Source organism: Coregonus lavaretus (assembly GCF_964263955.1).
Source record: "Coregonus lavaretus genome assembly, chromosome: 9".
Classification (NCBI taxonomy): domain Eukaryota; kingdom Metazoa; phylum Chordata; class Actinopteri; order Salmoniformes; family Salmonidae; genus Coregonus; species Coregonus lavaretus.
In genome coordinates, this window is record NC_139996.1 from 56,881,966 (window position 1) to 56,904,634 (window position 22,669).

The following is a 22,669-nucleotide window of genomic DNA, read 5'->3' on the forward strand; positions in this document are numbered from 1 at the left end:
ACATTAGTCAAATACATTTAAACTCAGGTTTTCACAATTCCTGACATTAAATCCTAGTAAAAAATCCCTGTCTTTGGTCAGTTAGGATCACCACTTTATTTTAAGAATGTGAAATGTCAGAATAATAGTACAGAGAATTATTTAAGCTTTTATTCCTTTCATCACATTCCCAGTGGGTCAGAAGTTTACATACACTCAATTCATATTTGGTAGCATTGCCTTTAAATTGTTTAACTTGGGTCAAACGTTTTGGGTTGCCTTCCACAAGCTTCCCACAATAGGTTGGGTGAATTTTGGCCCATTCCTCCTGACAGAGCTGGTGTAACTGAGTCAGGTTCGTAGGCCTCCTTGCTCGCACACGCTTTTTCAGTTCTGCCCACAAATGTTCTATAGGATTGAGGTCGGGGCTTTGTGATGGCCACTCCAATACCTTGACTTCGTTGTCCTTAAGCCATTTTGCCACAACTTTGGAAGTATGCTTGGGGTCATTGTCCATTTGGAAGACCCATTTGCGACCAAGCTTTAACTTCCTGACTGATGTCTTGAGATGTTGCTTCAATATATCCACATAATTTTCCTTCCTCATGATGCCATCTATTTTGTGAAGTGCACCAGTCCCTCCTGCAGCAAAGCACCCCCACAGCATGATGCTGCAACCCCTGTGCTTCACGGTTGGGATGGTGTTCGACTTGCAAGCGACCCCCTTTTTCCTCCAAACATAACGATGGTCATTATGGCCAAACAGTTCTATTTTTGTTTCATCAGACCAGAGGACATTTCTCCAAAAAGTACAATCTTTGTCCCCATGTGCAGTTGCAAACCGTAGTCTGGCTTTTTTATTGCGGTTTTGGAGCAGTGGCTTCTTCCTTGCTGAGCGACCTTTCAGGTTATGTCGATATAGGACTCGTTTTACTGTGGATATAGATACTTTTGTACCTGTTTCCTCCAGTATCTTTTGTACCTGTTTCCAAGGTAATTGCTGCTGTTTTGGGATTGATTTGCACTTTTCGCACCAAAGTACGTTCATCTCTAGGAGACAGAACACGTCTCCTTCCTGAGCGGTATGACAGCTGCGTGGTCCCATGGCGTTTATATTTGCGTATTATTGTTTGTACAGATGAATGTGGTACCTTCAGGCGTTTGGAAATTGCTCCCAAGGATGAGCCAGACTTGTGGAAGTCTACGATTTTTTTTCTGAGGTCTTGGCTGATTTCTTTTGATTTTCCCATATTGTCAAGCAAAGAGGCACTGAGTTTGAAGGTAGGCCTTGAAATACATCCCCAGGTACACCTCCAATTGACTCAAATGATGTCAATTAGCCTATCAGAAGCTTCCAAAGGCACAGTCAACTTAGTGTATGTAAACTTCTGACCCACTGGAATTGTGATACAGTGAATTATAAGTGAAATAATCTGTCTGTAAACAATTGTTGGAAAAATTACTTGTGTAATGCACAAAGTAGATGTCCTAACCGACTTGGAAAACTATAGTTTGTTAACAAGACATTTGTGGAGTGGTTGAAAAACTAGTTTTAATGACTCCAACCTAAGTGTATGTAAACTTCCGATTTCAACTGTATATATAAAAAACAAATTTTCATTTTATTGGGGAAAAAAATTACAGGATGGTGAAATGTTTTCAGTGTAAACTGAAGGTGCAATATGCAGAAATGGCGGAGCGATTTCCTGGTAACTAAAATTCTAATAGTTCGCCTAATTTCAGTTTATGTGACAAAACAAGCAATGTGTAGAGAATCATTGTACCATCTAAACCGCTGTGAAATATCTTTGCAATAACCAAAAATATTATATTTTCAGCTGGTGTACAAAAGTAAAAGACGCAAAAACAAAACTTAAGAATGGGAAGCATAGAAATAGCGCACATAGAACAGACCTACTGCTTCTTTGACTTGCTTTCAATGAGAATGACAGATCTATAACTAAAATGTCTATGTGAATTTGGTCAGGTCGCCCAAAAAGTTACATAATGCAGCTATAAATGACTAAAACCACAAAGTACGTAGAAATGATAAGAGATAAGAGCTATATATTTTTTTTATAAGATCATCTTTGAGAACTAACAATCATCAAAATAAAAACTAGACAGTCAGGGAGAATCTAGCATAAGAATACGGCATAAGCCATGACAAAATATGTACAAATTAGCTTTAAAAACCGCAAAGACTAGGGACTCTAACATTTGGTCGGAGACCGCGCCACTGGCCATGCCCACTGACCCCAACCCCCCCATGCTAACTTTGCCACCACTGCTGAAAATAAATCCTCCTCAGACCGGTCTCTATCTTACCCTTGTTGTCTGAGAGTTCTCCTATGACCCAGGCCTGTTTGTGTGTGTTGATACTGATGTCCAGGACGTGACAGAGACGTTCAGAGTCCAGGTTACACCCCGCCCCGATCACCCTGGATGGTGGCAGGCCGCTCTGTCTCCATGCCACATGGGTCATGATGTCCACTGCCAGAGGTCAAAACATAGGAAAAGAAGGGAGATGGGAAGAGGAGGGAGGGAGAGAGATATTACAACAGAGGGTTTATTCATTTTTCGTAAATATTTTTTGTGGACAGTAAATCATACACTGATGCCAATGGGAGATTTGATCTCTATTCTTCTGTATTTCCCATGACACTTCTAGTTCAGTGCCTTCTGCTGCTTTTGACTAAAAGATGGCTGGATAATAGTTAAGGTAGGTGTGTGTGTTCGGACCTGGCTGTGAGGCTATGAGCAGCACAGCGTTGGGGCTAAGGCGGACCAGGCCCGGGATAATGCCCCGGTACATGTCCACGTTGGTCTGGACCACGCTCACGTACGACTGCTCGTTGCTCCACGCGTTCGCCGTCACCACGATCACACTGGAGTCTGCAGACGCCGACAGGTCTATCAGTGGGAAACAAATGGTTCTTCAACTAAGTGGAGTATCTTAAGGCCTGATTGTGTCACACATTTTTTTGGAAGGTGCTAGCCCTAGCGTTGATAGTCATCCCTTGAATAAACATCCCTTATGAAGATGGACCTGCACACTAAATTGCTCCAACATACCTTTACAAGGAATTTAAATTTTGTAAAGTGGTTTCTTGAATCAAAGAACACAATAAAATGTTCAGTCACCTATTTGGCCAATTGTGTTACAGATCATTTCTTATTTTTATAAAGTGATTTGAGCTTTATAAGTAAAACATCAGTCCTAAAATGGTTAATGTCAAGCCATGCATAATGTTTTTAAAGTCTAACGGAATGTAGGCCTACAGTGAACACCACATATTGGCTATTGTAGTGGATTTCATAGAAGTCAACAGCTATATCCATGTGGAAATGTTATAGCATTTTCTCAATTGGTTTTGTTGATAGGCCACTCTGATAGGCCTACATTATGCTCAAATAGCCACAATAGCCTATTGAGCACTGTGAAACTAATTTAAAAGCAGGTACAGCCTGTGTTCACAATTAATGCGTGCTGGAAGTTGCACAGAATGCTTGCAAAATTTAAGTTTCCGCTCACAAGACCTGGAATTTGCTCAGTGCCGAAACTAGTGACTTTATACTTCAAATCAAATTTTATTGGTCACATGCGCCGAATACAACAGGTGCAGACATTACAGTGAAATGCTTACTTACAGCCCTTAACCAACAGTGCATTTATTTTAAACAAAAAAGTAAGAATAAAACAACAACAAAAAAGTGTTGAGAAAAAAAAAAAAGAGCAGAAGTAAAAAATAAAGTGACAGTAGGGAGGCTATATATACAATAGAATAAAGTGACAGTAGGGAGGCTATATATACAGGGGGGTACCGTTGCATAGTCAATGTGCGGGGGCATCGGCTAGTTGAGGTAATATGTACATGTGGGTAGAGTTAAAGTGACTATGCATAAATACTTAACAGAGTAGCAGCAGCGTAAAAAGGATGGGGTGGGGGGGCAGTGCAAATAGTCCGGGTAGCCATGATTAGCTGTTCAGGAGTCTTATGGCTTGGGGGTAGAAGCTGTTGAGAAGTCTTTTGGACCTAGACTTGGCACTCCGGTACCGCTTGCCGTGCGGTAGCAGAGAGAACAGTCTATGACTAGGGTGACTGGAGTCTTTGACAATTTTGAGGGCCTTCCTCTGACACCGCCTGGTATAGAGGTCCTGGATGGCAGGGAGCTTTGCCCCAGTGATGTACTGGGCCGTACGCACTACCCTCTGTAGTGCCTTGCGGTCAGAGGCCAAGCAGTTGCCATACCAGGCGGTGATGCAACCAGTCAGGATGCTCTCGATGGTGCAGCTGTAGAATTTTTTGAGGATCTGAGGACCCATGCCAAATCTTTTTAGTCTCCTGAGGGGGAATAGGCTTTGTCGTGCCCTCTTCACGACTGTCTTGGTGTGTTTGGACCATGATAGTTCGTTGGTGATGTGGACACCAAGGAACTTGAAGCTCTCAACCTGTTCCACTACAGCCCCGTCGATGAGAATGGGGGCGTGCTCAGTCCTCTTTTTTTTCCTGTAGTCCACAATCATCTCCTTTGTCTTGGTCACGTTGAGGGAGAGGTTGTTGTCCTGGCACCACACGGCCAGATCTCTGACCTCCTCCCTATAGGCTGTCTCATCGTTGTCGGTGATCAGGCCTACCACTGTTGTGTCGTCGGCAAACTTAATGATGGTGTTGGAGTCGTGCCTGGCCATGCAGTCATGGGTGAACAGAGAGTACAGGAGGGGACTGAGCACGCACCCCTGAGGGGCCCCCGTGTTGAGGATCAGTGTGGCAGATGTGTTGTTACCTACCCTTACCACCTGGGGGCGGCCCGTCAGGAAGTCCAGGATCCAGTTGCAGAGGGAGGTGTTTAGTCCCAGGATCCTTAGCTTAGTGATGAGCTTTGAGGGCACTATGGTGTTGAATGCTGAGCTGTAGTCAATGAATAGCATTCTCACGTAGGTGTTCCTCTTGTCCAGGTGGGAAAGGGCAGTGTGGAGTGCGATAGAGATTGCATCATCTGTGGATCTGTTGGGGCGGTATGCAAATTGGAGTGGGTCTAGGGTTTCTGGGATTATGCTGTTGATGTGAGCCATGACCAGTCTTTCAAAGCACTTCATGGCTACAGACGTCAGTGCCACGGGTCGGTAGTCATTTAGGCAGGTTATCTTAGAGTTCTTGGGCACGGGGACTATGGTGGTCTGCTTGAAACATGTTGGTATTACAGACTCAGTCAGGGACATGTTGAAAATGTCAGTGAAGACACTTGCCAGTTGGTCAGCACATGCTCGGAGTACACGTCCTGGTAATCCGTCTGGCCCTGCGGCCTTGTGAATGTTGACCTGCTTAAAAGTCTTACTCACATCGGCTACGGAGAGCGTGATCACATAGTCGTCCGGAACAGCTGGTGCTCTCATGCATGCTTCAGTGTTGCTTGCCTCGAAGCGAGCATAGAAGTGGTTTAGCTCGTCTGGTAGGCTTGTGTCACTGGGCAGCTCGCGGCTGTGCTTCCCTTTGTAGTCTGTAATAGTTTTCAAGCCCTGCCACATCCGACGAGCGTCAGAGCCAGTGTAGTATGATTCAATCTTAGACCTGTATTGACTCTTTGCCTGTTTGATGGTTCGTCGGAGGTCATAGCGGGATTTCTTATAAGCGTCCGGGTTAGAGTCCCGTTCCTTGAAAGCGGCAGCTCTACCCTTTAGCTCAGTGCGGATGTTTCCTGTAATCCATGGCTTCTGGTTGGGGTATGTACGTACGGTCACTGTGGGGACGACATCATCGATGCACTTATTGATGAAGCCAGTGACTGATGTGGTGTACTCCTCAATGCTGTCTGAAGAATCCCTGAACATGTTCCAGTCTGTGCTAGCAAAACAGTCCTGTAGCTTAGCATCTGCGTCATCTAACCACTTTTTTATTAGCCGAGTCACTGGTGCTTCCTGCTTCAGTTTTTGCTTATAAGCAGGAATCAGGAGGATAGAGTTATGGTCAGATTTGCCAAATGGAGGGCGAGGGAGAGCTTAGGCTGAGGTTTAGATGAATGTGTCAGGCTTAGTTTACAGTACACTGCTGCTTTACTGGGTAAAAGTAGTGTCTAATAAGTTTATAGGAGATGTACCTTTAGATACCTCCACCTTTGGCAAGTTGAAAATCTCTAGATCCATGCTACCACCTTTGGTGGAGCTCTCAGCTACGTCAATGAAGACTAGTCTATCCACTTTACCCTATAAAGCAAAGAGAGAACATGATATGTGAGCTCTTCACTGTTATAAAGGATAGATGGGATGGAAATGGTGAACATCAATACTCAAAACACATCCTTTAGACACAACAGTGATTAAGAAAGGCTCTGTTATATCAATGTACCTGGGTCGTGTTCATTTGGCACCAAACACAAGAAAACAGACAAACAGGAAGACCTATAATTGTTTGTCATGTAGATTTAAATACATCTCATTCAAAATCAGCCTTTGATTCTGCTTTGTGACAAAGTTTGCCATCTTTTGGAGGGAGGGCAAAGTAGAGACTGAAATAGGTACTACATGGACTTGTCCAATAAGAAACGCTAAATTCAATTTCTCGTCGCAAAACGCTTTCTGTTGCATGTCCTAATGAACACGACCCGGTTTTAACATTTGAGTGACAAAGCAAAAAAAGGCAGTCATACTTTTGCCAAAATGCTCATCACTGATGCCATTCCCAAGTCTCCGCCCCCAATGACTGTGACTTTGTTGATTGAATGATCGTGATGCTGTACTCCACCTGTGATTGGAGGACATGGTTTGAGTTAGAGCCAGGGGTGTATTCGTCAGGTGATATGTTCAGCTTCAAAATGCTGCAAACAGAAATGTACTAAACAGAGCTGATGCTTTTCCCAATTCTACATGATACATTTCTATCTAAACATTCTGCAGTTTACCACAGCATCACTAGGGAATGCTGGCTCGGCTATTGTTGGCAAACTATCAGACCCAGCCACAGCTTAATCTGGAGTTTGCATTGTCGGTTTCTGGTTTGACCAGATACCGACACCTTGAATCTCTAATTTGTGGTAGGTGACTGGTTTCATTGAATAAATAAATAATATATAATTGTTGTATAAAAGCGGTCACGTGTTATCCTCTGGCCCCAAATATAGCCCATTTTACCTTTTTATACCCAATGAACCATTCAGCAAGCTGCAGTATATGTCTATATAGGTCTGGTTTCCCTTAAGCCTAATTCTGGCGCCGGAGGAGATAGCTGCGGTTTTACGGGCTCCTAACCAATTGTGCTAGTGTGTGTGTGTTTTTTCACGTTATTTGTAACTTATTTTGTACATAATGATTCTGCCACCGTCTCTTATGACCGAAAAGAGCTTCTGGATATCAGGACAGCGATTACTCACCTCGTACTGGACGAAGATTTTTTCTTTAACAAGTCGGACGCAAAGGATTTACTTCAGACACCCAACAAGGCCCAAATCCCCGTCATTCACATGAGAAAGAGACAGATATCAGGGACGTAGGTTGGGGTGCCTTGTAAATATCCGACGGCGAGTGGGTAATCTGCCTCTACCATCAGTCCTATTAGCCAACGTACAATCACTGGATAACAAAATAGATGAGCTACGATCACAAATATCCTACCAATGGGACATAACAAACTGTAATATCTTATATTTCACAGAATTGTGGCCGAACGACAACATGGATAACATACAGCTGGCAGGGTTTATGCTGCATCGGCAAGATAGAGCAGCCGCCTCCGGTAAAACAAGGGGTGGTGGTCTGTGTATATTTGTAAACAACAGCTGGTGCACAAAATTTAATATTAAGGATGTCTCAAGGTTTTGCTTGCCTGAGGTAGAGTATATCATGATAAGCTGTAGACCATACTATTTACCAAGAGAGTTTATCTATATTTTTCGTAGCTGTCTATTTATCACCACAAACCGATGCTGGCACTAAGACCGCACTCAATGAGCTGTATAAGGCCATAACTAAACAGGAAAACGCTCATCCAGAAGCGGCGCTCCTAGTGGCCGGGGACTTTAATGCAGGGAAACTTACATCCGTTCTACCTAATTTCTACCAGCATGTTAAATGTGTAACCAGAGGGAAAGAAACTCTAGACCACCTTTACTCCACACACAGAGACGCATACAAAGCTCTCCCTCGCCCTCCATTTGGCAAAACTGACCATAATTCTATCCTCCTGATTCCTGCTTACAAGCAAAAGCACCAGTGACTCGGTCAATAAAGAAGTGGTCAGATGACGCAGATGCTAAGCTACAGGACTGTTTTGCTAGCACAGACTGGATGGAATATGTTCCGGGTTTTTTGCGATGGCATTGAGGAGTACACCACATCAGTCACTGGCTTCATCAATAAGTGCATCGATGACGTCATCCCCACAGTGACCGTACGTATATACCCCAACCAGAAGCCATGGATTACAGGCAACACCCGCACTGAGCTAAAGGGTAGAGCTTTCATGGAGCAGGACTCTAACCCGCTATGCCCTCCGACAAACCATCAAACAGGCAAAGCGTCAATACAGGACTAAGATTGAATCGTACTACACCGGCTCCGACTCTCGTTGGATGTGGCAGGGCTTGCAAACTATTACAGACTACAAAGGGAAGCACAGCCGTGAGCTGCCCAGTGACACGAGCCTACCAGACAAGCTAAATTACTTCTATGCTTGTTTCCAGGCAAGCAACACTGAAGCATGCATGAGAGCATCAGCTGTTCCGGACGACTGTGTGATCACGATCTCCGTAGTTGATGTGAGTAAGACCTTTAAACAGGTCAACATTCACAAGGCCGCAGGGCCAGACGGATTACCAGGACGTGTACTATGAGCATGCACTGACCAACTTGCAATTGTCTTCACTGACATTTTCAACCTGTCCCTGACGGCGTCTGTAATACCAACATGTTTCAAGCAGACCACCATAGTCCCTGTGCCCAAGAACACTAAGGTAACCTGCCTAAATGACTACAGACCCGTAGCACTCACGTCTGTAGCCATGAAGTGCTTTGAAAGGCTGATCATGGCTTACATCAACTCTGTTTATTATCTATGCATAGTCACTTTAACTCTACCTACATGTACATATTACCTCAATTACCTCGACTAACCTGTGCCCCCGCACATTGACTCTGTACCGGTACCCCCATATATAGCGTCACTACTGTTTTTTTACTGCTGCTCTTTAATTATGTTATTTTTTACTTGACCAACAATGCAGTTTAAAGAAAAATAAGTTAAGGGCTTGTAAGTAAGCATTTCACTGTTGTATTCGGCGCATGTGAAAATACAATTTTATTTCATTTTAAACCCAGGGCCCCTATCCACGAAGCTTCTCAGAAAAAGTTATAGGAATCCTGTTAAAACCTGTTTCAAGACAACAACAAAAACTCCCAGGTTTTAGGATGATGTTAAGACACTGCTCAGACAAACTCTGAGCAAAGAGTAAAATCAATTCATAAAAGCTTCTCAGCTGGTAATCATGACAGTTGGAGGTACTGCAAAGAAAGATAGTTTAGACGCTCATTGCCATTGTTGCAAATGGAGAATAACCTAATCGCAAGGTGGCAACACGCTTTAGAGAAACACGGTGGCAATGGTAAAAAACGTTGTATAAAAACATTATATATTATTTAGTTTCAGTTTTGGTGTTGGGGACCTATAGTTTCCTATGCGTGGGAGGTTAGGAACCATTTATGCGTTGTATAGTTAGTAGTGGGTCAATTTCCGCAACAACCAGGAGGGTTGAAGCGCAAGGCTAAACTTTATGGGCTGGTTTCCTGGACACAGCTGTGTAGTCTTTCAATCGAGATTCTCCATTGAGCATGCATTTTCGTCCAAGACTTGGCTTAACCTGTGTCCAGGAAACCAGCCCTAAATCAAAACTTTTGACCATTGCAACATTTAATCTGATGCGTTTTGGTCCCGTAGCTATTACATTGTAGCAGTGTGAAGTGCACCCGAGAACACTGTGTGACTGTGTGAGAGCAGAGTCTTGTATTGTGCTCATCTCAATAGGCGTATTAGAGCGGATTGTTTTCTCAAGATGGTCACCGCCTTTCAAAGTGTGTTGCATTCTGGGGATAAAAATTGTCCGACTTGCGCCTACATGTCGACTGCATGAACTTTACAAAAATCATGTGATCATGACGTTTTGACTGCAAGTTTCTGCAGTTGCTCTTCACCAACGTCCTCCTGCAGCCATTGTGGGAGGCTCTATTGTCATTAGGGATGTTCTTGTTTGACCCACACAAACGTGACCAAAGTCATGACCTATTTGCCAAGATTTGTGTACAGTGGATATATATAAATTAATGTGATATGAGGCTCTCACTTATTGATTGTACAATGCACATATTAAATTATGATTTCAGTACAATGTGTGATATGGGGGTGGGTTAATGTTTATTTCAACATTATAATGAAAACTTTTTATAAACAATGGCAACACTGAGCCTTACAGTTGGAAAACCGACTTTTGGCTGTCGCAGATGCACCTCCCTCGGCCTTACCAGCCTAACGCGCCCAACATCTGTGGTGCATCATCTCGCTCAGTCGCCCTTTAAATTAAAAAGTCAATCTCAATGTGACTCGCCAGATTCAGAAGCTTAAAACCCTGTTAGAAAAAAAGCTTGAAAACCCCATTCAACCCCCCCCACAAGTTACTTTAGAAGTTATAATTTTTCAAACGGGATTGTACATTATTTTATTTCAGTTTACTGAATCGTTTTTCATGATTAGTTTTAGTTTATTATAATAATCTTGGTGCAACATCCCATGCATACATTTTTGGTCTTACAGAAACTATATACACTGAGTGTACAAAACAGTAAGAACACCTGAGACAAATGAGAAGGATTGTGTATGTGTGCCATTCAGAGGGTGAATGGGCAAGACAAAAGATTGAAGTGCCTATGAACAGGGTATGGTAGTAAGTGTCAGGCATACCAGTTTGTGTCAAGAACTGCAACGTTGCTGGTTTTCACGGTTAACAGTTTTCTGTGTGTATCAAGAATGGTCCACCACCCAAAGGACATCCAGCCAACTTGACACAACTGTGGGAAACATTGGAGTCAACATGGGTCAGCATCCCTGTGGAACGCTTTCGACAACTTGTAGAGTCCACGCCTAGGGCTGTGGCGGTCACGAAATTTCGTCAGCAGGTGACTGTCAAGCAAATAACTGTCGGTCTCACGGTAATTGACCATTAATTAACAAACACATTTAGCATCTCCTGGCTTCCACACATAGCCTACAAGCCACTGATGCAGACCTTTGGAACATCTACATTTAAAAAAGTCTAATGCAGTGGGGAGAACAAGTATTTGATACACTGCCGATTTTGCAGGTTTTCCTACTTACAAAGCATGTAGAGGTCTGTAATTTTTATCATAGGTACACTTCAACTGTGAGAGACGGAATCTAAAACAAAAATCCAGAAAATCACATTGTACGATTTTTAAGTAATTAATTTGCATTTTATTGCATGACATAAGTATTTGATACATCAGAAAAGCAGAACTTAATATTTGGTACAGACACCTTTGTTTGCAATTACAGAGATCATACGTTTCCTGTAGGTCTTGACCAGGTTTGCACACACTGCAGCAGACCTTCTCCAGATCCTTCAGGTTTCGGGGCTGTCGCTGGGCAATACGGACTTTCAGCTCCCTCCAAAGATTTTCTTTTGGGTTCAGGTCTGGAGACTGGCCAGGCCACTCCAGGACCTTGAGATGCTTCTTACGGAGCCACTCCTTAGTTGCCCTGGCTGTGTGTTTCGGGTCGTTGTCATGCTGGAAGACCCAGCCACGACCCATCTTCAATGCTCTTACTGAGGGAAGGAGGTTGTTGGCCAACATCTCGCGATACATGGCCCCATCCATCCTCCCCTCAATACGGTGCAGTCGTCCTGTCCCATTTGCAGAAAAGCATCCCCAAAGAATGATATTTCCACCTCCATGCTTCACGGTTGGGATGGCGTTCTTGGGGTTGTACTCATGCTTCTTCTTCCTCCAAACACGGTGAGTGGAGTTTGGACCAAAAAGCTATATTTTTGTCTCATCAGACCACATGACCTTCTCCCATTCCTCCTCTGGATCATCCATATGGTCATTGGCAAACTTCAGACGAGCCTGGACATGCACTGGCTTGAGCAGGGGGACCTTGCGTGCTCTGCAGGATTTTAATCCATGACGGCGTAGTGTGTTACTAATGGTTTTCTTTGAGACTGTGGTCCCAGCTCTCTTCAGGTCATTGACCAGGTCCTGCCGTGTAGTTCTGGGCTGATCCCTCACCTTCCTCATGATCATTGATGCCCCATGAGGTGAGATCTTGCATGGAGCCCCAGACCGAGGGTGATTGACTGTCATCTTGAACTTCTTCCATTTTCTAATAATTGCACCAACAGTTGTTGCCTTCTCACCAAGCTGCTTGCCTATTGTCCTGTAGCCCATCCCAGCCTTGTGCAGGTCTACAATTTTATCCCTGATGTCCTTACACAGCTCTCTGGTCTTGGCCATTGTGGAGAGGTTGGAGTCTGTTTGATTGAGTGTGTGGACAGGTGTCTTTTATACAGGTAACGAGTTCAAACAGGTGCAGTTAATACAGGTAATGAGTGGAGAACAGGAGGGCTTCTTAAAGAAAAACTAACAGGTCTGTGAGAGCCGGAATTCTTACTGGTTGGTAGGTGATCAAATACTTATGTCATGCAATAAAATGCAAATTAATTACTTAAAAATCATACAATGTGATTTTCTGGATTTGTTTTAGATTCCGTCTCACAGTTGAAGTATATCTATGATAAAAATTACAGACCTCTACATGCTTTGTAAGTAGGAAAACCTGCAAAATCGGCAGTGTATCAAATACTTGTTCTCCCCACTGTAAATCCATGTAATATAGCCTACACCTTCACAATAAATCAATTATTTATATTAGACAGGTCTAAAGAAACAAATTGTAGTCTATTTCAGAAGAACAGAATAGCATACTCTGAGTTGTCCTTATGTTAGGACCTGATAAGGCTATGCCAAATGGCTGTGGGCTACACTAGTTCATTTAGCAGACAAGATCTGCTTAGAATTCCGTGGCATTATTTTATAGTATGAAGAATACAATTGAACATAGCTGAATAAAATAGAAACAATATTTTCTCCAAACGATTTGAGGGAGTGAGCACATGCAGCTGTTCTGTGAAATAGGTACTCCTATATGCTTAATTTAGTTATTAATGTAACTTTAGTTCTACAAACGTTGGGCTATATGTTTTGATGTTTAATCCATTGTAAGGCCGCATGATGCGACTAATGATGATTTGAAGAACCGTCCACATTTACTTTTCGTCAGCCAACAAGATGAGTAGGCCTAACGAACAGCAAACGCACTAGCCTATGTCAATCTACTATCCTCCATAGTATGAAAGTTGACCTATTCTATTCTGTGCGAGAAATAAATATTCCAAACATAGTCTGGGACAGTTGTGGGATGCGACAGCTTCCAAATGAATACAACCACAAGCAAAAAAAAAAAATTACGCAATGTGGCTGACGCAACAGCTTGAAATTATGATTCCCCTCACATTTTTGTAAATATTTGAGTATATCTTTTCATGTGACACTGAAGAAATGACACTTTGCTACAATGTAAAGTAGTGAGTGAACAGCTTGTATAACAGTGTAAATTTGCTGTCCCCTAAAGATAACACAACACACAGCCATTAATGTCTAAACCGCTGGCAACAAAAGTGAGTACACCCCTAAGTGAAAATGTCCAAATTGGGCCCAAAGTGTCAATATTTTCTGTGGCCACCATCATTTTCCAGCACTGCCTTAACCCTCTTGGGCATGGAGTTCACCAGAGCTTCACAGGTTGCCACTGGAGTCCTCTTCCACTCCTCCATGACGACATCACGGAGCTGGTGGATGTTAGAGACCTTGCACTCCTCCACCTTCCGTTTGAGGATGCCCCACAGATGCTCAATAGGGTTTAGGTCTGGAGACATGCTTGGCCAGTCCATCACCTTTACCCTCAGCTTCTTTAGCAAGGCAGTGGTCATCTTGGAGGTGTGTTTGGGGTCGTTATCATGTTGGAATACTGCCCTGCAACCCAGTCTCCGAGGGAGGGGATCATGTTGGCATTCATGGTTCCCTCAATGAACTGTAGCTCCCCAGTGCCGGCAGCACTCATGCAGCCCCAGACCATGACACTCCACCACCATGCTTGACTGTAGGCAAGACACACTTGTCTTTGTACTCCTCACCTGGTTGCCGCTACACACGCTTGACACCATCTGAACCAAATACGTTTCTTGGTCTCATCAGACCACAGGACATGGTTCCAGTAATCCATGTCCTTAGTCTGCTTGCCTTCAGCAAACTGTTTGCGGGCTTTCTTGTGCATCATCTTTAGAAGAGGCTTCCTTCTGGGACGACAGCCATGCAGACCAATTTGATGCAGTGTGCGGCGTATGGTCTGAGCACTGACAGGCTGACCCCACACCCCTTCAACCTCTGCAGCAATGCTGGCAGCACTCATATGTCTATTTCCCAAAGACAACCTCTGGATATGACGCTGAGCACGTGCTCTCAACTTCTTTGGTCGACCATGGCGAGGCCTGTTCTGAGTGGATCCTGTCCTGTTAAACCGCTGTATGGTCTTGGCCACCGTGCTGCAGCTCAGTTTCAGGGTCTTGGCAATCTTCTTATAGCCCAGGCCATCTTTATGTAGCGCAACAATTAATTAATTAATTAATGCCCAGCTTAATTTTAAGAAGTTACTTGGCCACTTTAGTTGTGATACAAACCTTATCAAAACATGTAGGCCTATGGGCTAGGCTACATGAGGTGTGCTACTATGATTATTATTTTATTTTTTACGCAATAAAAAGGCATGGTTTCTTGCCTTAAGCTGGGCATCATTCACAAGTGATAATATATAATTCACAAGTGATAGGCTAATATTGTCACCCATCAGACTATTCTTGATTTAATCTTGTCTTTACATATCCAAAATAATGTGTGTGAAGTTTGTTTTGATTTGGAATATATCATTATCATGCACCTGTCTCAAAACAGGGGCAGGGGAAAAAATACATGTCATCTATGCACTTAAATAGCAAATGGAGGACACATGTCCCGTGGTTCATTTTCATGCCAGCCCGGTAGGTTATACTCCTGTTGTAAAGATAAGCAAGGTGCTTAATATTAGGAAAGTTGAGAAATAAATATAGTAGGCCTAGCCTATAGAAAGCTGATGGGATCCTCTTTTGAATAGAGGCCATCACCCTGTTCTCGCGCAATTGCATAGCCTATAGAAATATTGCGCAACATGAGCTCATGAATTGTTTGATTAGATTTTCCATAACATTTGCATTGATGTCAGAGTGATTAGAGGGACAATAGAGTGCTGAGTACCAGGCAGTTAGCAAGTTTGGTAGGCTACTAATGACCATCAGCAGCATCAGAGCTTGGAGAAGCCTAATTACCGTTAGTCACGTGGAATTTGACTGCCTTCATGACTCGTGACCGCCGGTGTGGCGGTCACCGCAACAGACCTATCCACGCCCCGACGAATTGAGGCTGTACTGAGGGCAAAATGAGGGGGTGCGACTCAATATTAGGAAGGTGTTGCATACGAGGAGAATCCCCTCAGTTCGTCCACTAGATAGCAGGAGATCATCATAGGACGTCTCTTGGCCACTTGAAACCAGTTGCGTCTGGTTTGGGTAGTGAGTCACTGTGCCAAAATGGCTGAATGGATTTAAGCCTGACATCTTAAAATGACCTTAGCAATCAGGGCTTTCAAGTTATGTTGTTTGCTTTTTTTAAATAAGACAGACGTGAGGAAACATACTTATTTTCCCATTTACTTTTCCTATTGTAAACGATGAGCTAGATCAACAGCGCATGTGGAGGATGCATTCAAGATAATGTGGATGGAGAAGGAAATGCATTGGAAATGACATTCAGGGTGTAGCCTTTCCATGCATACCAAATATTTGCACTTTTGGTGACTTGATCTACATGGCATACTCTATGAATATGACCATAGCGCATGATTTATGGCCTTTATGGGGGGGGGGGGGGGGGGCGGTGTGTTCTTATGACATTGCCAGCAGTAAGATTTGAGTTCCCGGTACCGGGTCCAAAACAACCACTCAGAGTTTAGCAGGTACTGGTTAGGACAGCTCATGAGGTCTCCTAAATATCTGTTGACTGACTAATGACTAAAGATGCTTCTTGCATAAGTTCTTTTTACCCATAAGAGTAGCAGTAGAATGTCTCTATTCTCAGCACTTAACGGCCAATTTTCTACTCTAAAACGCTTTGTGGATACGGGCCCAGAACTAGGCTTAAGATACAAACGCCAAACCACCCCAACCATATGTGCAGAATTAGCCTATTTTGGAAATGTTGGATTCGCAACTGCTCTTAAACCATTTAATCTGTGTCCGGCAAACCAGCCAATAAAGTCCATATACTTTAGTCTACAGACACACCTTCATTGATCTTCAGGTTGGAAACGAAGGCCAGCAGCTCATTGGGGTCTCTGTTGTCTCCGGTGGACTTGGTGCCCAGCGGAGGCTCCTCCTCAAACTGGGAGATCATCTCAGCCAGGAGACCTACTACAGACGACTTGGGCTGTGGAGGGAGAGGAAGACACACAGCTTTACAACGGGAGAGAGGATGCATCGGTGTCTATCTGTCATGGTCAATGACATGACAATTTACTCCATCAAAAATGCTTCCGTCAAAGAATGAATAACATGAAACTCGCACAAATTTGCTACATTTGAGGTGGAGCTGAAAAAATGAAAATTGAGTCACACTCTGAAGTTACTTCCATATGTATTGTCCATACTAGTGTCCCACTTAGGATACATGCCCAATGCATTGCTTAATTCTAAAGGGTCTTCCTCAATCTTTTCTTGATTCCTTGCATCTTCTCCTTTCTCAAAACACATTGGAGAAGAAGCCCAAAGGGCAGGGACCTTTGACCTTATCCTCCAGTAAGGTTGAGAAGGAGGCAAGGAGATGGCAAGCCAAGAATCGCAGAAGGACAATGAGATAGAGCCAAATAAGTAGTATTCAAGTGTGGATACTAGAACAGAGACCTGGGCCCATATCCATAAAGCGTCTGAGTAGAAAATTGGTCATAAGTGCTGAGAATAGAAACATTTTACTCCTATCCTTATGGGTAAAATGTAGTCATAAGAGTCACAAAGTCGACAGATATTAAAACACCTCATGAGCAGTTAAGAGTTACCAGCAGGTGTATAGAAAATACAAAAATGCAGCGAGTCAGTGGTTCCTGCGCCACATGCAATTGCTTTGGAGTTGTTCAAATAATGTTTTGATATTTCTACCTGATCAATCAATCAATAAATAATCTGGACCTACAGTGCATTCGGAAAGTATTCAGACCCATTGACCTTTTCCACTTTGTCACGTTAAAGCTTTACTCTAAAATGTTTTATTTTTTTTGTATCCATCAATCTACACACAATACCCCATAATGACAAAGTGAAAACAGGTTTAGACATTTTTGCAAATGTACTACACATAAAAAACAGAAATACCTTATTTATATAGTATTCAGACCCTTCACTATGAGATTCGAAATTGAACTCAGGTGCATCCTGTTTCCATTGATCATCCTTGAAATGTTTCTACAACTTGATTGGAGTCCACCTGTGGTAAACTAAATTGATTGGACATGATTTGTAAGGGCACACACCTGTCTATATAAAAGGTCCCACAGCTGACAGTGCATGTCAGAGCAAAAACCAAGCCATGAGGTCGAAGGAATTGTCCGTAGAGCTCCGAGACAGGATTGTGTTGAGGCACAGATCTGGGGAAGGGTACCAAAAAATGTCTGCAGCATTGAAGGTCCCCAAGAACACAGTGGCCTCAATCATTCTTAAATGGAAGATGTTTGGAACCACCAAGACTTTTCCTAGTGCAGGCTGCCTGGCCAAACGGAGCAATCGGGGGAGAAGGGTCTTGGTCAAGGAGGTGACCAAGAACCCGATGGTCACTCAGACAGAGCTCCAGAATTCCTCTGTGGAGATGGAATAACCTTCCAGAAGGACAACCATCTCTGCAGCGCTCCACCAATCAGGCCTTTATGGTAGAGTGGCCAGGAATTTGCCAAAAGGCACCTAAAGGACTCTCAGACCATGAGAAACAAGATTCTCTGGTCTGATGAAACCAAGATTGAACATCTGGAGGAAACCAGGCACCGCTCATCACCTGGCCAATACCATCCCTACGGTGAAGCATGGTGGTGGCAGCATCATGCTGTGGGGATGTTTTTCAGTGGCAGGGACTGGGAGACTAGTCAGGATCGAGGGAAAGATGAACAGAGCAAAGTACAGAGAGATCCTTGATGAAAACCTGCTCCAGAGCACTCAGGACCGCAGACTGGGGCAACGGTTCACCTTCCAACAGGACAGCGACCCTAAGCACACAGCCAAGGCAACGCAGGAGTGGCTTCGGGACAAGTCTCTGAATGTCCTTGAGTGGCCCAGCCAGAGCCCGGACTTGAACCCGATCTAATATATCTGGAGAACCTGAAAATAGCTGTGCTGCGACGCTCCCCATACAACCTGACAGAGCTTGAGAGGATCTGCAGAGAAGAATGGGAGAAACTCCCCAAATACAGCTGTGCCAAGCTTGTAGCGTCATACCCAAGAAGACTCCAGGCTGTAATCGCTGCCAAAGGTGCTTCAACAAAGTACTGAGTAAAGGGTCTGAATACGTATGTAAATGTAATAGTTTATTTACTTATTTAGGGGTCTGAACACTTTCCGAATGCACTGTACATGCAATAGTATCTCTTGTGCTTTTGACAATGGCCTATTTCACTTGATATGCCTAAATACTTAGAACCACTAGGATAATAAATCCACATCATGCTATTTAAAGTTAGCCATTTGGAGCGCAACATCGCGTAGTAAAAAAAAATCTAAACTGGGGATGCCTAGAAGTTGGGCAATTGAAGGCATCTAGGGCTTATGTTAACTTATACTGAACAAAAATATATATGCAACAATTTCAAAAATATGTACTGTTACAGTTCATATAAGGAAATCAGTCAATTGAAAGAAATTAATTAGGCCCTAATCTATGGATTTCACATGACTGGGCAGGGGTGCCGCTATCCGCCAGCCAATCAGAATGAGTTTTTCCCCACAAAAGGGCTTTATTACAGACCAAAATATTCCTCAGTTTCATCAGCTGTCTGGTTGGCTGGTCTCAGACAATCCTGTAGGTGAAGAAGCTGGATGTGGAGGTCCTGGGCTGGCGTGGTTACACGTGGCCTGCGGTTGTGAGGCCGGTTGGCAGTACTGCCAAATTCTCTAAAACGGCTTTGGAGGCGGCTTATGGTAGGAAAATTAACATTCAATTCTCTGGCAACAGCTCTGGTGGACATTCCTGCAGTCAGCATGCCAATTGCACCCTCCCTCAAAACGTGAGACATCTGTGGCAGTGTTGTGTGACAAAATTGCACATTTTAGAGTGGCCTTTTATTGTCCCCAGCACAAGGTGCACCTGTGTAATAATCACTGTTTAATCAGTTTCTTGATATGCCACACTTGTCAGGTGGATGATTATCTTGAAAAAATTTGAAATGCTCACTAACAGGGATGTAAACAAATTTGTGCACAACATTTGAGCGAAATAAGCTTTTTGTGCATATGGAAAATTTCTGCAATCTTTTATTTCAGCTCATGAAACATGGGACCAAAACTTTACATGTTGCATTTATATTTCTGTGCAGTATAGATTGTGTTCGATGAAATTATAGACCTTTCAAACGTTGTATGCAACCTTATCGGCAAGTGACTTGATGCCTACAGTGGCAAAGCGATTTAGAATTGTTAAAAGTGAGTGACGAGTGTGTTGACAAATGGAAATTATTGTACAATTTCCACTTTTAACATCCATCAGAATTGGTTAAAAAAAAGCCAACATAATATAATAATTAAGAGTAGGCAAAGTGATTGTGAAAATTATATCAAAGTTGTATTGCAACACATGCAGTCACATTTACCGTGGTTGTCTGAAGCGACACGTGCTATAAAATTCACAGCTGCCGATGCCTCATCGCGATATGTGTCATCACTATCTTTCCTTTGCGGTACCTCCAACTGTCGTGATTACCAGCTGAGATAAACTTTTATGAGTTGATTTTACTCCTGGTTCAGACTTTGTCTGGGCAGTGTCTTAACATCATCCGAAAACCTACCCTGAGCTGGGAGTTTGTCTTAAAACAGGTTTAACAGGATTCCTAAGACATTTTCTGAGATGCTTTGTGGACACGGGCCCAGGTATTGATCAGCATGGATTGCCTTTCAGTCAAGAGAAACGACAACAGTGATCAACTCTCACAGATTTCTCTGTGTAGGAGAGCATCCTCTTACATGGTCCCAGTTGTGGAGGCTGGGGAGGTAGATGCGTCCTCTGGCGTCCACGTGCTTCCCCTCCCTGATGACCATGTTGGTGGTGGGCCTCAGCAAGCAGATAGGAGGGGTGAAGGGGAAGGAGTCCATCAGCCACAGCAGGATGGGCAGGTTGTATGAACGGCCTGGGAATTATACAGCATGGAATACAGAATTTACTGTACAGTGCCATCGGAAAGTATTCAGACCCCTTGACTTTTTCCACATTTTGTTACGTTACAGCCGTATTCTAAAATTGATTAAAAAATAAATAAATCCTCAATCTACACACAATACCCCATAATGACAAAGCGAAAACAGGTTTAGACATTTTTGCAAATTGATTAAAACATTTTTTTTAAACAGAAATCTCTTATTTACACAAGTATTCAGACCCTTTGCTATGAGACTTGAAATTGAGCTCAGGTGCATCCCGTTTCCATTTATCATTTTTGAGATGTTTCTACAACTTGATTGGAGTCCACCTGTGGTAAATTCAATTGATTGGACATGATCTGGAAGGCACGCTACACCCGCAATAACATCTGCTAAACACGTGTATGTGACAAATAAAATTTGATTTGATGCTGTGGGAATGTTTTTCAGCGGCAGGGACTGGGAGAATAGTCAGGACTGAGGGAAAGATGAACAGAGCAAAGTACAGAGAGATCCTTGATGAAAACCTGCTCCAGAGCGCTCAGGACCGCAGACTGGGGCAACGGTTCACCTTCCAACAGGACAATGACCATAAACACACAGCCAAGACAACACAGGAGTGGCTTAGGGACAAGTCTCTGAATGTCCTTGAGTGGCCCAGCCAGAGCCCGGACTTGAACCCAATCGAACAGCTCAGGAGAGACCTGAAAACAGCTGTGCAGCTACGCTCCCCATCCAACCTGACAGAGCTTGAGAGGATCTGTAGAGAAGATTGGGAGAAACTCCCCAAATGCAGGTGTTCCAAGCTTGTAGCTTCATACCCAAGAAGACTCAATGCTGTAATCGCTGCCAAAGGTTCTTCAACAAAGTACTGAGTAAAGGATCTGAATACTTATGTAAATGTAATATTTCGGGGGGGGGGGGGGTCAACTTTAGAATAAAGCTGTAATGTAACAAAATGTGGAAAAAGTAAAGGGGTCTGAATAGTTTCCGAAGACACTGTACATTAACAGTAAAGCCATCTAACTTTGATAAGGATTGAGTCTGCGATATAACCATTCAGCTACAATCAGTCAGTACTTGGTTGACGATAACAGTGGTGGTGTTGAACCTTGGTAGTGGACGGGGAAACTCCAAGTAAACTCAGTTCACGTTAGATACATGTTTTTGTATTAGGGTTTAACTATTTACCCATCAATTTTTTTAACACTAACATGTTTGATAAGACTCACCTTCATATTTCACAGGTATGTTGCCAATCAACTTCAGCAGATCTTTTTGGGTGCCATCACTGAAAGCTTAGAAACCGGTGATTTATGTTTAAGATATTTGACAGATACAGAAACAGTCTGTACAATCAAACTCTTCACTGAAGGAACATTAGGAGGTGATCACTCTTCACTGAAGGACCATTAGGAGGTGATCATTCTGATGAAGCCAACTTACTGTATGTGCCAGTTACTGGTTTCATCGCGGGATGAATCTGGTGAACTTTCTTCAGCTCCTCAATAGCAACATCACGAAACTTGTACTGATATAATAAATAAAAAAGATGACATGATGCGATTTAGTTGCATAGTTATAGTTAGCTAACTAATTAGCTAGATACAGAAAAATGTTTAGTAAGGACAATGAAATGGAGACATCTGAATTTCATGGAAACATAACTTGTGGTCTATTTACTTCAGACTTCCTTTAAGAGCCTGAGTAGCCTGCAACAAAGCTGTTTTACCGGCAGTTATCTGATCAAATTGACAATAGTAGGAGTAAACGGGTATTTAAACAAACACTAACCAGCTAGCCACACAGAACGAACGAAGACAGAAAGAAGGATACAACTTTGACACAAACCCTTGACAGTATCTTCTGTATTGCTTCCGGACTGAGATCCATGGTTTACCATCTGTTGATTAATCACGTGTAGCGTAGGAATAATCAGGTTCTGTTATTTGAAGGAACCAGCCCAAACTCGCTTTAAATAACTTGGCAGCAAAACACAAACTTCCGCAAAGTAAAAAGGGGCGTGTCATTCCAAGGTACGGCAAGCCGAAAGGAAGTTCTTAACTCAGCACCTCAATCGAGATATAATTTCTCAGAA

At 43.2% G+C, this 22,669-nt stretch overlaps 1 protein-coding gene across 3 annotated transcripts in view; it reads right to left on the reverse strand.

Moving 5' to 3' along the window:
* The window catches only part of uevld (UEV and lactate/malate dehyrogenase domains), a 28,244-nt gene extending 5,660 nt beyond the window's left edge, over positions 1-22,584 (reverse strand). The window contains exons 1-9 of one of the 3 annotated variants that reach the window (XM_084168808.1): positions 22,423-22,584; positions 22,018-22,102; positions 21,804-21,869; positions 20,398-20,561; positions 16,471-16,612; positions 6,628-6,722; positions 6,079-6,184; positions 2,722-2,892; positions 2,308-2,472 (exon numbers count right to left, since the gene is read on the reverse strand). In XM_084168808.1, the coding sequence (XP_084024934.1) occupies positions 2,308-2,472; positions 2,722-2,892; positions 6,079-6,184; positions 6,628-6,722; positions 16,471-16,612; positions 20,398-20,561; positions 21,804-21,869; positions 22,018-22,102; positions 22,423-22,464 (1,036 nt within the window). In that variant the 5' untranslated portion in view covers positions 22,465-22,584. Of the gene's footprint in view, positions 1-2,307; positions 2,473-2,721; positions 2,893-6,078; positions 6,185-6,627; positions 6,723-16,470; positions 16,613-20,397; positions 20,562-21,803; positions 21,870-22,017; positions 22,103-22,365 lie in introns of all 3 variants that reach the window. The other 2 variants (XM_084168809.1, XM_084168810.1) reach the window with 2 other exon arrangements.
* Between the last annotated feature and the right edge of the window lie 85 nt (positions 22,585-22,669).